Genomic DNA, 18,750 nt, shown 5'->3' with positions numbered 1-18,750 from the left:
AAGGCTAAAATGGCGACCACGTTTTGACACAGTTAAACATTAACCTGCGTGTCCTTTCACACTGTTTACTACCGTATGTTTGTATTTTAATGAGTCCTTAATGGCGAAAAAGCATCGTGATCAAGGGAGCTTGACTCCCGAAACGCATTGATGTGAACTTTACGCGAATAAAGAAGCCCTAATGCCAAAACCTTCTCATGAGTGCCGGATGATTTCCTTCTTTTCAAAGAGCGGATATCCTATTGTGGAATATATATATATATATATATATATATATATATATATATATATATATATATCTATATATATAATATATTTTATTAGCATTTTGCACATTTTTTAAATAGACAATCCGAGCAAAGCCCGTACATCATGAATAAATGATTTTCAGTAGTACAGAAACACGCTCTCAACAGGAGAGGGTGTAGCAGACGAATTGTATAGCAATGACTACAGGAAGTCCAATGACTGCACCTATCTAGAGGCGCTTCAGGGCCAAAAAGGTCATACCACTGATCGACATGTAAATAAGTCAGACATGGTGACCCACTTCTGACTCCTATGGCTAACTGCAACCCGAATCCCGCTCGACCCTAACTAAGGTCACGCTATGACTCCACTCCAGCAAACCTCTCCCTGTGCTCTGTGATCCAGACAAAACACTACCTCTTCCATGAGGCCTTCCTCAGAGGCGTCATCACTTTTTTGGCTCAGATTCCTATCCACCTGATGGCGATTACAAGAATAATTTACCCCCATGCTATGATGACAGTATCTATGTGGACTTGCAAGAGACCATTGGGGTGCTTATCTTCCTTGACATAGAGCTGGTTTCACTCCTTGGACCACCAACAGAGACGAGCGCTTCATTTGCCACGGTGATTAGACGTGCAGCTGAGGTCCTAGACTTACTGCTGCCTTCAGCTGAAGTGAAGACTAATGTCTGTACTGACATTGTACATCTTCAGACAGCCACATCTGAGCCCTTACTTCCATTTAATGAAGCCCTTACATGGCACCCTTACAGGCACTTAGGTGAAGCCTTGCCGTTGCCCACTGATGAACAGGCAGGTGGCCAGCTGCCACTGGGTGGCATCAGGTGGCACAGATTTGCAGTGCTCTGTTTTGATGGTCCACGTTTTCACCAGCAAAATCAATCCTAATGCATTTGTCTTAGCCACTCCAGACAGGGGTCTAAAAGAACTGAGGTATTCTGCAAGCGCATGTTCTCTTCTGCCTGCTTGTTGTTGAGGTCAGTCAACCTATTTTGGAGGTTATACACATGCCCTTTGGGACATAGCCAGAGAAACTTTGCTGAAGGTTCCATAAGAGTTTTTTTAAGTCTTTGGCTCAAATCATTGAATGATGAGCATAATTCATGAGGGCAGGCGTGGATACTAATAATTGTTTGGGGTGTGTGGTGGACTTAATGTTATGTTCTACTGCCATGTTTGAAAGAGATCTACTGGATTTTCTAGGGACTTACAGGCATCTCTAATAGATATGCCTTTTGATAAGTCCTGCCTTATTGGCAAAAAGGATGATTCGCCCTCGAACACTTTAAAGAAAACATAGGCAGAGCGTATTCCTTGTCCCTTTCAACTCTTGCCCAACAAAGGCTACTTTAGAGGGCTGGCATATAGACTTTGCCAGGCCTCGTGACCCAGCAGCAGTTCTTCCAGACCTTTCATGACTGGGGATCAAGCAGACATCATGTGGGTCACCTGGGGCACCTTTACATCCAGCCATCTACCCTTGTGGCATCATTCTCTAAACCACTTTAGTTCTCTGTTAGTTGCCCACAGCCACCTGGTGTGAGGTGGGATCTGACATTTATTGATGGGTCTTTTTACTTAACAGCCTATGCAGCAAACCTGTAGTCCTACCCTTGCTCCTATTGCCCCTGTTTTAAGACATGCCAACAGGTCCTTTGCCTGTCTTCCCTACATTGCACTTGTCACATACGTGAACATGTTTTACTAAGAGATAGCGGAGTTCAGATCACCCCCTGACTGCCCCAAGTAAGGGTGAAAACACTGGATGGTGTTCTATATCAGGTTTGTGAGTTTTGAAAAAACTCGGATTAAATCTTAGTGAAGACAAACTTTCAGGATGTGGTTGAAACTGGGACACAGGGTCTGAAATTACAGAATGAATCCTGTAAGATGCTGACAATTCAGCAGCTAATTACTCCCTCAACCCACACTTAAACTTTTTCTTAATCAGTTCACAATTCCGGACGTCCTTTAATGTCGCAGAAGAAAATGGGTTCCAGAAAATTTCACAAATCAGAATAACGTCATCAGTGCAGGAATGGATGTAAACCCAGATCTGTTCATCGGTTGAGTGCGGAAATGAGTAACATGATCTGTATCAGTCTCAAAGATGAGACAACCAGAATTTAGTAGTGAAATATAGACTCTCAACAGCACAATCTTGCAACGAGACAGATTGGCAACATGATCAGAACCCTTCATCTAAGGAACGGGAAAGGAACAAAAGTAGGCACTGTTTGAAACGGAACGAAGGGGTCTTCTAATGGGAAATTCCAGCTAAAGAGCAATCTAAGCCAGCAAATAGGAAAAGGGGAGAAATTAAGTAATGTGTTTAAAAGGAAGTGCAGAAATATCAAAAGAGCACACAGATATAACAATCAAATAATGTGGGCTCAGCCGTCAGGTGCTTCAGCCCCGGCGCCGTCGATGACTCCTGTTCCGACGCCGCAGGTCCCCACCGGAGCAATTCTTCTATGATCCCGCCCCATCCTTTGAACCTGACTATCAGGAGATGGGAGGTGAGCGGGACAGGGAGGGGTCTGAGGACCCTCTGGCACGGGAGTGCCAGTCGTTTCAGCACTGGGCAGTGGATAGGGGAGGCCAGTGGTTTGGACACTTCGCCTGACACTGGCTTTGTCTCCCCTCCTACCGTGGCTACGGAGGAGGGGGCTGCTTACAGCGTGGTGCTGACGAGGGCGGCCAAGGCCTTGAGTCTTGAGCTCCCCGTCGCGGCCGTGAGGACTAACCTCCTCACTGAGGTCCTTAAACCGCAGGCAAGCTCTACGGAGCCTCTACTGCCGTTTAATGAGGCCCTTACTGACGTTCTGTTGGGCACTTGGTCCAGGCCCGCTACAGGTCCTCCTGTAGATCGGAACGTGGCCAGGTGCCACCGCCCAGCCCGGGCGACCCTAGCTTCCTGTCCACCCACCCCACCCCGAGAGCCTGGTTATCCAGGCCTCTAACTCCCAGACCGCATTCCCGACTGCACCACCTGACCGGGAATCCAAAAGGTATGAGCAGTTCGGTAAGAAGCTGCTCTCCTCACTTAGTTTGGGGTTGTGGTCGGTCAACACCGCTTGCCTTTTGGGCCGTTATACCCACTCTCTGTGGGACACTGTCGCGGACGTGCTGCCAGCTTGCCCGGAGGAGGCCCGGGTCAAATTCGCTCAAGCTCTTGCGGAAGGGCGGGATGCAACACAGTATTCTATCCGATGTGGGCTGGATACCACGGACTCGCTGGGCAGGGCGATTTCCACGACGGTGGTGGTTCGCCGCCACGCTTGGCTGAGGTCCGCCAACTTTTCGGCTGATGTCCAGAATTCCCTCATGGACATGCCGTTTGATGGCCGTCGCCTCTTTGGCGACAAGGCAGACAGTGCGCTTGAGCGTTTCAAGGACTCCAGGGCTACGGCCAAGTCCTTGGGCATGTCGGGCCAGCGCCAGCAGACTTCTGCCTTTCGCTCCTTTCGTGGCCAAGGAAGGGGCGCCCCCTCACGTCCTGCCAGCCACGGGCCGCAGACTAACATCCAGCACGGCGGCGGACGTGGTAACCACCGTGGCGGTGCCAGGGGACAGCGGCGAGGCCAGTCCACATCCACCCCGCAGCATCCGCCTCAAAGTCATCCTAGTCCGAGTTTTCAGGCCCATTCGACGCCAGTGGGGGGCAGGGTTCGCCATCATCTCCTCCACTGGTACTCCATCATATCAGACAGGTGGGTGCTGCAAGTCGTCCGAAGGGGCTACTCCCTCCCCTTTGAGGCGACCCCCCAGCCGTGCCACTGCAGTATCACCGTGTGTCGGGGGATCACTTGCAACTTCTGCAAGAGGAAGTTAAGGCCCCCTTGGCCAAGGGGACCATCAAGCGCATTCCTGGGCCAGAAGTAGGGTGTGGTTGTTACTCCCACTACTTTCTGGTTCCCAAGAAGGGCAAAGGGGGCCTACGCCCTATCTTGGACCTGCAGAACGTCAACGGCTTCCTCTGGATGGAGAAGTTCAACATGCTGACTTTGGCTCAGGTCTTAGCTGCCCTAGACCCAGAAGCCTAGATGGTAGCGTTGGACTTGCAGGACGCATATTTTCACATCTCCGTCCTGCTGGCCCACTGGTATACCTGCGGTTCACAGTAGGCCGCGAGCACTTTAAGTTTACCGTGCTCCTCTTCGGCCTTACCAGCGCCCCTCGGGTGTTCACAAAAGTGATGGCAGTGGTCGCAGCCCATCTGCGCAGATTAGGGGTGTCAGTCTTCCCCTATCTCGATGACTGGTTGTTGAAGGCGGGCTCGTCCCAGACAGTCGTCAGCCACCTCCAGACTACGGCCGACCTCTTGCACCTTCTGGGGTCCTCCAATGTGCCGAAGTCACACCTGTGTCCCACTCAGAAGCTCCTCTTCATCGGAGCAGTTCTGGACTCGGCGCAGTTTCTGGTTTATCCTCCCGAACAGCGGGTGCGGGATATTCAGGCTCTGATTCCGATCTATCAGCCTTTATCAGAGTCTCAGTCAGGTTGACGCTGCGGCTTCTGGGGCTGATGGCCTCCTGCATCTTTCTGGTGCATCACACCAGGTGGTGGATGCGGGCTCTGCAGTGGGGCCTGAAGTTTCAGTGGTTAGATCTATTCGCCACCGAAGAGAGCGCACAATGTCATCAGTTCTGCGCGTTGGTATTTCAATGGCGGCACTCGCTCGGAGACGCTTTTCGTCGCGAGTGGAGCTGCGGTCTATCGTACGCCTTTCCGCCTATACCACTTCTGCCCAGAGTGCTGAAGAAGATCAGGCGCGACTGGGCCCAATTCATCCTTGTGGCTCCGGCCTGGGCACGAAGATACTGGTATCCCGAGCTCCTCATTGTGTCAGTCGATCCCCCGATTCGTCTGCCTCTTCAGGAAGACCTTCTGTTGCAGCACCAGGAGACGGTCCTCCACCCGAACCTGTCCAGTCTCCAACTCCATGCGTGGAGATTAAGCGGCGACAGTTGAGGCCATTTGACTTGCCTCCTGAGGTCTGTTATGTGATTCTGGCAGCCAGGCATCCCTCCACAAAATCGGTATACGCCTGCAGGTGGAACAAATTTGTGCCATTGTGCACAGCAAAGGCTGTGGATCCCCTTTCTGCCCCCCTTTCAGAGGTTCTCATCTTTCCTCTTTCTCTTGCCCAGCAGGGCTCTGCTCTGGGCACTATCGAGGGCTACCTCTCTGCCATTTCAGCCTTTTTAAGGCTACCTGATCAGCCTTCTCTTTTCAAGTCCCCGGTTGTAAATAGATTCTTGAAGTGCATCACTCACATGTTTCCTCCTGTTCCTTTCATGGTGTCTCAGTGGGACTTGAACCTTGTTCTTACTTATTTGATGTGCGCTCCTTTCGAGCCACTTCACAATTGCCCTCTTCGTCTTCTCACTCTTAAGACTGCCTTCCTGGTTGCCATCACCTCTGCCAGGAGAGTGAGTGAGCTCCAGGCTCTTTCTTCCAAACCTCCTTTCCATTCTGTCCATCCGGACAAAGTTGTGTTGAGAACGCGTCCCTCTTTCCTGCCCAAGGTTGACACAGCCTTCCACACGGGGCAGTCCATCACCTTGCCCACCTTCTTTCTGTCTCCGCATCCCTCGAAAGAGGAAGAGAGGCTCCACCGTCAGGACGCAAAACGTGCGTTCTCATTCTATCTGGATCGCACACGCCAGTTCCAGGTGGACGACCAGCTCTTTGTTGGTTACATGGGCGCTAAGAAGGGACGGGGGTTGCACAAACGGACCATCTCTCGGTGGGTCGTGTTGTGCATCAAGGTATGCTACTCTTTGGCTAAAAAGGAGCCTACTGTTGGGCTGAGGGCCCATTCCACTCGGGCCACGGCGGCTACTACTGCCCTAGGTCAGGGAGCCCCCTTGCAGGACATCTGTCAGGCAGCTACGTGGGCCTCGCTGCACACGTTCGCTAGACACTACTGCCTGGACAGCCAAGTCCGGAGAGATTGCTTTTATGGCTGTTCTGTTCTCCAGGACTTTCTGGTGTGATCATTGGTTTGCAGACCCACCACTGGGGTTGGTATTGCTGGGGTATCTATTCTAAGGTAAGGAATCTAACACTAACCTGTTTCTTTCAGATACACAAGTTACTTACCTTCGGTAACGATATAACTGTAAGAAACAGTAGTTAGTGTTAGATTCCTTACTGCCCCACCCATCCTCCCCGTTCTGCGAACCGATATCTAGGGTTAAGGTTCTTTCCTTTGAGGGACCTAGTTTCATGGCACCAGTGTCTGTTTTTATCATGGCTCTGCGTTCCTGGCGCGGAAAAGCTATGTATAAGAACTGACGTCAGCGCGTGAGGGCGGCATCTAAGTACTCTGACGACTTCATCCCGATGCCGCCGACAGACGCGGAGCCGCAGACGACGCCTACTGACGCGCAGGGGTACTGCTACGCAAAACTTTCCGGAACCAGTCTGACTCCTGAGGATATTCTAAGGTAAGGAATCTAACACTAACTACTGTTTCTTACAGATATATTGTTACCGAAGGTAAGTAACCTGTGCGTTATTACAAAGGTGCTGACCCTTCCCGATCCAGACCTGCAGTTTCTAGCTTAAATTGAAAAAGTCCTGTATCTCAAAAAGGTTGTACACCAGTCCTTACCAACCACTCTCACTCTGAGGATATATGTCAGCCCCTAGTTCCAAGAATTACATTGATTCAGCCACAGCATAAAAGACTTTAAAAAAAGTGAAGATTCTCACCAATAGAAAACACGTCCTGTTACTTGGTATGTTCCAGTTCAGAAAGATATCTTCAAAAAATAACTCCAATTCTACAATCTGTAATAACTGCAACATAGAAAAAGCCAACTAAGTGCCAAATAACTAATTACAAAAGAGAATATCAACTTCAGTCCCTGACTCCTAGTCTCACCTTGCCAGGCGCATCAATGTATTGCATCCAAATTTCCAGACCGGCAACAGTAGGTTGTGATAAATCTGCTGTGCAACGCATTCTCAACCGCTCTGACTTTTTATACTACCATGTGCCAATCACAATTCAGCTTGTTCCTTCCTCGTTAACACACCAAGTTGTGCTCTCTACGGTCTGCTGTGCCCTCACCCAATCAGGAGAGAGCAACAGCTCAATAGCCCGCCAAGTTGCATCAGCCAATCAATAGACTCTATTTATTTCTCAAAATCATTCCCCTTTCAGGTCCGCTACTGCAACGCCGACTGTTTCCTTCAAAACCGGAAACACTTTGTTGGCCAATCAACAATCACTGATAGCCGTAAGCCCGTAAGAATTGTACAGAGGGTAACCAGCCGCGTATCTATGTTGACATATGGAAGTCAACCAGCTGAAGTAAATCCTCCCCATATACGTGGGATTTGCGGGGGTTCCATATACCCAAATGTTGTTATTCAAAAATAAAAACACCTCCGTGTTCGTATCTACAACATAAAGAAAAAGAAACTCAATAAATTTCTCCAAAAAAATAGCGTAATGTCATACTCCACTTGACGGTCATTCTAATAACTCATAGTTATTGCCCAATACTGTAATTCGCCCATAATGCGGTCTGCATCTGACTGATAGTCCTAACGGGCTAAGTCTATCATGACATCGCAAACAATAATATAAGGAAAAAGCACTATTGTTGATTTCCCGAATAGTCCAAGCATCACTCGTTGTATTAACCCACTTAGCTTTGTAATTAACCAGCCATAAGGAATATTGGACAGATCAAGACTGTTGATTGAGGACTGAATACAATATTTGAATCCCTATTAGGTCTAATAATTTATGCACTGAAGCGTGACCTGCACTTAACCAACATTATACGATCCAAGTAGCACAATATTTTGATAGACATTATTATAATATAGAGCTTATTTGGAATTATTTGTGTAAATCTCCCAGTGCATACCTGTCACAACCCTTACCATTTGTTTCAAATGTATATTTTGATAGACGTTAAGCTGTGGCCATGGATAATTGACATGGAGGTGATATCTAGGCAGGATAGCGATCACAACACCTTAAATCTCTCTCTAACCCCACTGGGCCCTAGCATTGCACCATAGAACGTATAACCCCTAGACAGGAGGCTTCTCCCATCTAGTAATAGACACAGGCTGAGATGGTGTGTTATCGCTCCTACCCCTGCCCTACAGGCTCAGCTGTACAAGGCAATTGCTATAGCCTAAGAAGCAGTCTTGGCACTAGAAGGGAATGCATTTGCAGTTCCAGAATGGGCGACCCTTTCCGATATTCCCAGCACCCTATTTCGCACCATAAAGGAGCTTTCACTGGTAGAAGCTAGGACTCTGCCTAAACGGGTTCACGTTGCCAAATGGCACAACAAAGAATGTTGAATAGCCAGACAGACTCTAATGGCTGCTGTCAGAGGGGCGATTAGAGCAACCATTCAGGAAGCCAGAGCGTCTTACAAAGTGTGATTGGGCGCGACTAGAAGAGACCATAAAACGGCCAATTGAGAGGCGCTACTGGCTGCATCCAAGGGAAAAGACCATCGCTCATTCTGGCAACTCGTGGCAGACAAGGGCCCAGACTGTACGTACCCACTGTGTAGTAACATAGCGGCTGATGTGTGGGTCGGACATTTTGCAAGCCTTTATGCCCAAGATGGATGAAGGAATGAGGGGGCCCTGCTGCCAACTGTTGGTCCAATTTTGATACAAATGGGGGTGGGGTCGCACACTACTCACACACCGGCGGTGTCGCCCCTAAGGACTCTGGTTATTGTAGTAACGTGTTCGCGATGCATCATCTTTCGATCTTCGGCTATCTTCGCTGTCTTCGCCATCCCTGGACACGTGTTTCGGGGTATCACCCCGCGTCAGCAGGGATAGGCCGTGTTCTGGGGTTGCCGATGGCTGCCAAATATCTGCCAGGTTTAGTACCACTCAGGCGCATAGGTGCGGGATCGCAGGCTCGTCAGCCAACTGCTCAAGGGAGCTTTAATGTTACAAATGGGGGTGTGTGCGCACACTACTCACACACCGGCGGTGTCGCCCCTAAGGACTCAGGTTATTGTAGTAACGTGTGCGCGATGCATCATCTTTCGATCTTCGGCTATCTTCGCTGTCTTCGCCATCCCTGGAAACGTGTTTCGGGGTATCACCCCTCGTCAGCAGGGATAGGCCGTGTTCTGGGGTTGCAGATGGCTGCCAAATATCTGCCATGTTTAGTACCACTCAGGCGCGTAGGTGCGGGATCCCAGGCTTGTCAGCCAACTGCTCAAGGGAGCTTTAATGTTACAAATGGGGGTGGGGTCGCACACTACTCACACACCGGCGGTGTCGCCCCTAAGGACTCTGGTTATTGTAGTAACGTGTTCGCGATGCATCATCTTTCGATCTTTGGCTATCTTCGCTGTCTTCGCCATCCCTGGACACGTGTTTCGGGGTATCACCCCTCGTCAGCAGGGATAGGCCGTGTTCTGGGGTTGCAGATGGCTGCCAAATATCTGCCAGGTTTAGTAGCACTCAGGTGCGTAGGTGCAGGATCCCAGGCTCGTCAGCCAACTGCTCAAGGGAGCTTTATTGTTACAAATGGGGGTGGGGTCGCACACTACTCGCACACCGGCGGTGTCGCCCCTAAGTACTCTGGAAATTGTAGTAACGTGTTCGCGATGCATCATCTTTCGATCTTCGGCTATCTTCGCTGTCTTAGCCATCCCTGGACACGTGTTTCGGGGTATCACCCCTCGTCAGCAGGGATAGGCCGTGTTCTGGGGTTGCCGATGGCTGCCAAATATCTGCCAGGTTTAGTACCACTCAGGCGCGTAGGTGCGGGATCCCAGGCTCGTCCGGGCCCAGACTGTACGTACCCACTGTGGAGTAACATAGCGGCTGATGCGTGGGTCGGACATTTTGCAAGCCTTTATGCGTAAGATGGGTGAAGGAATGAGGGGGACCTGCTGCCAACTGCTGGTCCAATTTTGAGCCTGGGGTAAATGGGGAACTGATTATGGCCAATCATGCTAAACATCCGATCACAATGGGGGAGTGGGAAAACTAGTCTCAATCATCTAGTGATTTCCCTCTAGATGGGTTCTTCCTTCGAACTGACCATACTTTTAGTCCCATTACATTGACTGAAGTTGAGGCAGCAATAGACTGATTACACCAGAGAAAGCACCAGGGCTTGTTATGGTGCCCGGGGACCTGTTTAAAGCTGAGAAGGCAATCTGGTGCCCCGAATTTGTACTTCTATTTAACAACATCATGAATGGGCTTTCCGTGCCATGTACGTGGGCAGGGGCTGAAATTGTCTCAGTATATAAGAAAGCCGAGAGGGCTGCCCCATCAAATTATCATCCTATTAGTCTTATCCACAGTTTGCAGAAGCTTTTTAGCCAAATTCTGCTGAGTAGATTGGAAGTTTGGATTGAGGAACTGGATATATTGACCTCCCTCCAACCAGGTTTTAGAGCTGGGATGATTGATTAATTGTTACAACTACAATAAATGTATTGGAAATACGTCACTTTGGGGGGTGGGTGTCTTTACGCTAACTTTTTGACCTACTGTCGGCTTTTGCTTTACTCCCTATGGAAGGTCTGTGGACAATTCTTACCAACATGAGGGTATGGAAATACCTAATTGATGTGATTAGGTGGCTTCATCTGTGTAATTATGCCCAAGTTAGGTATGGCCCTGCAGGGTAATTGACTGATCCCATTTCAGTGACTCGGAAGGGTGAGACAGGGGTGTGTACTATTTTGTTTGTTATACATCAACAACTAGGTCAACATGCTAGAACATTGCAAGACTGATGCCCCGTATCTGGCGAACAGGAAGGTCCCAGCCCTCCTGTAAGTGGATGACAAGCTACTGTTCTTGATATCCCCAATGGGTATTCAAAATCTCCTGGACCAGTTCAGAGTCTTCTGGATACAGAGAGGGCAGGAGATCAACACAAGCCAGATATATAATGTTGAACCCTTGTAAAACGGCAAGATCACACCCAGTCCTCAATGGTACACAATTGGAGAGGGTCCGCACCTTTGAAAACCTGGGGCTCACTCCCAACGAGCAATTTGGCTGGTCACCCCGGATTCATAAGTCCAAACTTAGATTAGAATACTAAAGTGGTGGTTTTCTGAGAGCCTTGAATGGGTCCAGCTTTCGTCCGATGACACCTGCAAGCAAATGTACAACTTGCAAGCCTTGGGGGTGGGGGAGGATCTGATCCTGAGCAGATCTGCTTTTCTATCGGTTGGGGGTTTGGAAGAGATGAGGAAACTTCCCTTGGCCCCCAGAATTCCATGGCTATGTACATTAAGAAATCGCAGATTACCCAGAAACATCCAGTGGCATTTTCAAGACTACGCTCAAGGAGCGGTATTGGAGACAAGTAGATGACCGATTGCACCATGGGATGGGGGGGGACGGGGTAAAGGGTATCCTAACTTCTACCTGTCTGGAATTCAAAGTTACTCATGTCTTGGAATGGTACATGGAAAGAATTGAGCCTCCGGGTTCCAAGACACCTTACTCAAGTTCAGAAATGGGACCTTGCCTCTTCGATCATTTACTGCGAAGTGGCGGCGCACCCTCTTTAATGCTGAACTCAAGCTAAACTGCCCATTTTGCTTGGATGCCAAGGAAACTGTAGATCATGTCCTGCACATTTGCCTGAAGTACCACGCACATAGGAGGAAATGGATTCTTCCGTTATGCCGCAACTTGGGCATCAGGTACTATAAAATTGCAACTAGGGTACTCCGGGCTGACACGGCTCAAATAATTGTTTGTGCTGTTTCCAGGTTTCTTTTATGTAGGAAGACTCTGACAGAAAAAGATTGCCACATTGTCGCCCAGTATCTAGCATCTTAGAGTCTTGTGTGTCTGAGTTGCACTTTGCTGTCATCTATGATTTCCTTCGTAGATCACGTAACAGTAGGCAACCATTATAGGAGCTGTTAGATGAAATCCACTCTTGCTTCTCAAAATTATTGTGATGTACCCCCTTAATGCTGCTAGTCTCCATTGTGGGTATTCTAAACATTTTAATAATTTTATTTTCTATACATTATGTTCCTCGTATAGGCTGCTAGTGTTAACTGTGAGTTATCACAAATATTCTTTCCTCTTTATATAAGCTATGTTTAGTGTTTTTATGTACGATTTTATATTTTAAGTTATTATATTTGCTTTTATGGCAGTTGCTGGAATAAAGCATCTTATGGTATGATGATTGTGTTTTCTTTTCCTCGAAGGTCAATGACTCCAGCACAAGCAGACCTTGAATTTCTGGAAAATGCCAAAAAGCTCTCCATGTATGGCGTTGACCTGCATCAAGCTAAGGTAACAGCCAGTTAGGTTAATGTGGGTGCATAGTAGCTTCCTTTTCTTATTCAAATATTATCATAGCTGCAGAATGTCAGCCACAAATGTTTTCGAATTATTTATATCATTGTATCTACCCCCTCCCCTCCACCTCTCCCTCCACACACACACACACACACACACCATATTGCTCTATATTGATACTTGCCAGAACAAAGTTGGGCCACTCTGGGTGGTCAGGCTTTCAAAGCCAAACTTCCTTGGAGACTGATAGACCTTTTGACAAATTCCTTCCTACAGACCCCTATAGTGTCTCCCCCCACAATGGGCGAACACAATCATTGGTTACCTGGCATCAGCATAGTTGTACTAACAAACCAAAAAGTCCAGCCTCACCTTTGATACATAAAGAGCATGAGAAAAGGTTAGAGAAAACGTTCTCGAGAGAAGTATGCAAATTGCTGCAGACTTTTCTCTGGAGCAGTCCTTCTATTTGCAAAAGTAGCTTTAAAACCTGGACTGTGGTATGACACAAAGAACAGATGCCACATGCGTATTAGTACTCAAAGTGTACCAAATAGACCGAGCATGCACATCTGCGGAAAACAATTGATGCACTTCCCCTTGCCACATAACTCGACTCAACAGCTGGAATTACAAACTGTCAAAATACAGCGACGGGGATGATCGCGCCTCTCAGGGACAGACCGTCACATGATTTAATGCTTGACAGCAATGCGACATTCACACACACTCACACCACTTGGGAACAGGAGCATCAGTGCTAGCTTCTCTCCTACACACACTGCATAATACATTCAGAAGGAATGGAAGACCCCCCCCACACATGTCCACGAATACTCACACACAGCATATACAGCATGTTGCAGTAGTGCAATCTTTCCTTACACAAACACAAGTTGAATAGTGTGTAGTGCAAGATTGTCACACACACACATGGAATCTACTATGGTTCAGGAAGGCTGGAATTCAACACAAAACAGAATGGAGGCAGCTTTGTAAGAACACCCCATGTATGCACACCAGGTCATACTGACAAGCTATAACATAGCAGCAGTGCAAATGTGTCCGATAATACAGGTCTCAGAAGTGCAAGGATCTCTTAAATTGCATAATTCAGGCAGCAGCAGTGGAAGAACCCTCACATGTATATACTCTGACACATTGCCATACACAGTACGTACTATGCATAGCAGCAGCACATTTTTACTCAGACACAATCAGAACTGCCTGTGCATTAATAGTGCAAGATTTTTTTCTCACACACACCCACATGCCCATAGAGTGCATGCCAAGATTTTCTTACATAGGCAAAGCGATTATAGCAAAGGGTGACAGGATGTTCCTCGGTTGGATTTGTAGCGACTGGAGAGGCATTTTCGAGATGGGAGCTGCATATTTCTTATTCAGTTATGGAATATGTAAAGGGCTTTAAACTTAGATGCTGTCTGGGTGCCCTGTAGGTGTATGATTGGAAAGGCTTTGGATGTAGTGAACTATATGGTAGATGTTAGTTGAAGTGAATGACGTTCATTGACATGCTCCAAACATGGTGTTGGGCATATGTTGCAGTGCATGAACATGAACCCTTGTAGAAAGTGTGAGAGTCGATTTAGCTGTGCTTATTTACTTACCAGTATGCTTTGCTTAAAAAATTATTTGCACAACTGACTCATGTGCCATGTAGCCCAGAGACCTCCCAACTGGAACTCCACCAGCGAGACCTCCCTCTGCGCCTATTGGGCCCCCTGGATCCGCTCCTGGATCTGTGCTGAGACCAGCACCGGTGCCGCTACTCGCACCATCCCCCATGGTGAGACCTGCCTTCTCTGATGCCGATGCTGATTTCAATGGTGCTGGTAAATAAATCGATGCCTTTGTCCCACGCCAAACTGGTACCATGCAGACCCCATCTGGCATAAAGCTTGATGCCACTTATTCCACTCCAAACTGATACCCGTGTCTAAGTTCGTAAATTATGTGGCAAAGAAAATTTGTCTATCTTTAAAGGGAGACCTTAGGGCTAAACCGAAGGTCGGAGTGTCCTTTCCTTGCCCTGGGGGTATAGTTATCCTGACACCAGCCATTGTTCCTAAAATGTGCACTTTCCTAGTGAAATATACAAAAGAATTCAAGAAAGGTTGTAGCCCGCCATGGAGGGCCTGCTATGATAGGCTCCTAAATACCATAGGGGGCCTCACACATATTCTGAAAATGGCAGAAGAGGGCAAGGTCTCAGGTTCTTCTATCTCTTCTGAAAAGATTTCTGGATGGGCCTCAAGGGCTGTCTGTTGGTAAATGGTAATTGTGCCTGTTGACCTAATGTTATAAGTTGCTATTGAGATAAGTGGATCCCAAATTGGGGGACTTGAAGCTACACCTGAAGCTGATCCTATTGCACAGGGTTCCTTATCAGAGATCATTTTGTGAAGGAATTGGAGAATGTTTTTCCAGGGGCTAGCAGAGTTACATGGCACTCTTTTGGCTGGTCCTTCCAACAAGGTCTCCATAGTGGGCAGGGAAGACAGAACAACGGATGGCAGAATGGAAGAAGTTTGGGACTTTCTTCTGATCAAGAGGATATGCCTAGGCAGAGATGGTTTCAGGGAAGAGTCCACATCCCAGGAGGTTGTTCTAGTAAGGATTATCTCTTTTTTTCCTTACAAGGTTAGGGCGGAGGGAAATGGATGAGATTATAGTTGACCCTTGGCTATTGGAGATTGTTCAAGGGTTTCACATAGTTTTATGGTTCCCCCAGGGCAAAAGAAATAAGACCTAAACCATTGAGGTTCTCCGATCAATAGTCAGCTGTTATAGACATGGTAGTAACAGATATGGAATTGAAAGAAGCAATTTTAAAGTCAGTAATGCACTCCAAGCGTTTTTGAAACACCATATTCCTTATAGAGGAGGACGTGGTGTACAAACCCGTCATAAAATTTAAGAGGATTAAATGAGTGGCCAATTTACCTCTATTTCAAGATGTTGAGAATTGTTTTTGTTCCAGGGGATTGCATAGTCATATTGGACTTGAAGGATGCCTACCCTAAGGTTGTGCATATTTCATCCTCACAGGAGGTTTCTTCAATTTTGTTGGAGGAGCAGGTATTCAAGTTTGTAGCTTTGCAATTCGAACTGTCATTAATGGTGCTTCATCAAGCTGCTGCTGTTAATGGTGGAACATGTCAGAGTAAGAGGCGTCGAAATATTTGTCTATACAATATTCTGCTGATGGATCTATGACCTCTGCAGCTGCTGTGCAGTTTGAACACAACTTTTGCATTGTTTCAGGATCTATGGTTTGAGATCAGGAGAAGTAACTGGTCCCGAGGCAGTCTGTGACCATCCTGGGTTTTGCTCTGTAGCAACTAATCTGAACCTCCATTAAAAAACAGAACTATGATCAAGAAAACCTTGTGGAATGCCACTGGGAGGGGTAAACTCTCCATCAGGAATTTTGCCATGTTGTGGAACTTCTGACCACATCCATTCACTCTATTTTTCTGGGTGCCCTCCTCTATAGGGCACTGCCGATGTTAAAAGCCTATAAATTTAGAAGTGGAGTGATATATGGATTTGGTGCCACTGTCACAGGAGGCCAGCATAGGATCTAGTCGTGGCTAGAATGGCAGGTAAATGTTTTCATCAGCCTGGACTTTGTGGTTGAGTCAGATTTCAGTGTTTGGGGTTGGGGGGGCAGGTGTGGAGATATTTCCATGGGTGGAAGATAGACAAAAAAATGGATATCCACAAAAATGTTCTGGAACTGCTACCTATATCTTTTATTATCACATCTCTGACAAAGGACAGTGGGTCTTGCTGTTGCCTCATTATGATGGACAAGCGTATCTTCAGTCCGGTACATCAGCTGACAACGGGCACTTATTCTAGGAGATTAGCAGAAATGGCAAAGGACTTATGACAATTTTGCTTGAAGCATCATAATTTTTACTGCACAGTAGTAGGTTCAGGGCCAACAGAACATGGTTGTGGACATGGTTGTGGACTGGAGTTCCAGGTTCATTTAGGATACAAGCGACTGGATGTTAGACTGCATAGTCTTCATGTCTGTTATCCAGAGATGGGATTGCTGCAAGATGGATCTCTTTTGTCCTGGTTACATAACTAGTTGCCAGAGTATTTCAGCTGGAAACGGTATCCATGTACTAGGGAGGCTGACACATCCTTGCTGTCCTGGAAAGGAACTCAGAGGTCCCCCTTTTGCCATGCTAGCTAGAGTATTGGCGCAGACAAGATTCCAGTTGGTAGAATTGATTCTGGTGAGACTGATCTTGAGATTGAATGCATTGTTCCTGGCAATACTGGAGCAATTGTAGGATTTTCCAATAGCTCTTATTTCCCTCTATCATGAGGATCAAACCTGTTGATCCTGGATAAATTATTGAAGCTGAAGGAGTGGACGTTTACAGGGGACGTTAAAAGATAATGGGGTTTTCAGACACCAATACTGGTCTCATCCAACAGACAAGGGCAAAGGGTAACATTAAGGGATACCGGTCTGCTTAAAGGAGATGGTTTTGGTTGTTTTTGTAAATCTGGATCCAGTGGGGAGAGGAGTGGTACATGTTCTGGAATTTGTGGAAGCGGTAATGACGTATAGGACAGTGAAAGTCTTTTGGTCGACAATTTCAGCAGACCATTTCCCAGTGTGATAGACACTGGTCAAATAACATACTTGGGTCTGTAATTTGATGAGTGCAATTAATCTATCTGTGCCCATGAAGCATAGGTATTCTACCCTCTGGGATGTTAATAAGATTCCTAATATGTTGCATTCTTGGCAGGATACCAAGTTCTTACCCAGAAAGATGTCTGGTAAACTTGTGATTGTGTTCTGTTTAGTATCTTACAGATGAGTGATGTCAGAGCCTTGGATATCTTTGGCAGTATGTTTATACCAGATGGGACGACAATTACTATTTGGAATGATGGGCGCAAATCCAATACTAGGTCAATTTTGTGCACAGGATTTGAGGAAACACTGAAATTGTGTGTGATCAAATGTTTCTGATGGATACTTCTAACTGTAGATTCCTCACCATGTGAATATTCCATAGTTGTCCCTGTGCAACAGTAGGTGGCATTGAGCGGCTCTGCAATGAAATTGTTCTGCTCCGGCAATGATCTATGGAGCCACATACAAGCACCACCCATGCACGCTGTTATACGTTTATTCTTTCTGTGCTACTCCTTAGCCTTTTCCATTTTTTTTTCAGAGTATAAATGACTCCTAATACAGCATGGTTTGAACCGTGCAGGTACTGCCACAAACTGATGCCTGTGACAGACCCTAATGAGGTGCCTGGGTTTGGAACTACCCGGTTCCAGGGCCTGAGATGATTGCATCCAGTTGCATCTGAAGGCCATACTGGACCGAAAAAACTGTCACCATACATCAGGGTGTGAGGACATCGGTGTTCCACCCAGTCTCGCTCCCGATCTCCATCTGAGCCGATTTCATAACTTGTCCTGTAGCACCTCGAATGTTCTGGTACGGCAGTGACTTGGCAGCAAGTGGAGGCTTTTAGGGAGGTGATGATACTCATTTTTGCACTTAACTGGTTCTCTCAGACATGCCTTTGGGCTCCAGGACCACAGGGGACTCCATTCAGACTGCCACCGGCAGGTCTACCCTTAGCCCAGTCCAGCCCCCTCCAACCTGCTTCGGTTTCGGCACCTACATCAATTCTGGTGCCACCAGCTGCATTAGTTCCCTTTACATTGGCGAAGCTGGAGGAGGATTCCAAGCTGTGCTATCTGACTTTGAGCGGAATCCACTGAGACTGCTTCCTGATCTCACCGGAATGCAGCCAGTGAGCAACAATTCAGTTTATGGTCCCTTGCCCTTACCACACATTCTCGGTGCTTAGTCTTTTCACAACCTTTTCAGCACTGTTTCAAGCAATGACAAGGTTAATAAAGGGGATGACTTTTTCCCCAGTATGATGAGACCAATTGGTATAAGGAACTACAATATGCCAGGGGCCTGAATGCTTCTCCAGATAATGGCCCTTGTTTCTCTTCCTGGCCTTGCCACTGAAGAAAGCGACTCCTTCACTGGTTAGGCAGTAGGCGACTGTCTTGCTTCGCCCTCAAAAATACCACTCCCACACAATGGCCCAAACACGACGAAGCAGGAGACATATAAAAC

General features: G+C 47.3%; 1 protein-coding gene across 12 annotated transcripts in view; it reads left to right on the top strand.

The window, feature by feature from the left end:
* The window catches only part of LOC147732987 (protein 4.1-like), a 586,946-nt gene that overhangs the window by 126,660 nt on the left and 441,536 nt on the right, over positions 1-18,750 (top strand). For all 12 annotated transcript variants that reach the window (XM_086957538.1, XM_086957536.1, XM_086957532.1 and 9 more), the window contains exon 5: positions 12,488-12,575. In XM_086957538.1, coding sequence (XP_086813664.1) covers positions 12,488-12,575 — 88 coding nt within the window. The remainder of the gene's footprint in view (positions 1-12,487; positions 12,576-18,750) is intronic.

Source organism: Lissotriton vulgaris, chromosome 2_1 (assembly GCF_964263255.1).
Source record: "Lissotriton vulgaris chromosome 2_1, aLisVul1.2, whole genome shotgun sequence".
NCBI lineage: Eukaryota > Metazoa > Chordata > Amphibia > Caudata > Salamandridae > Lissotriton > Lissotriton vulgaris.
The sequence above is the reverse complement of the archived record's forward strand: the minus strand, read 5'-3'. Positions and strand labels throughout refer to the sequence as shown.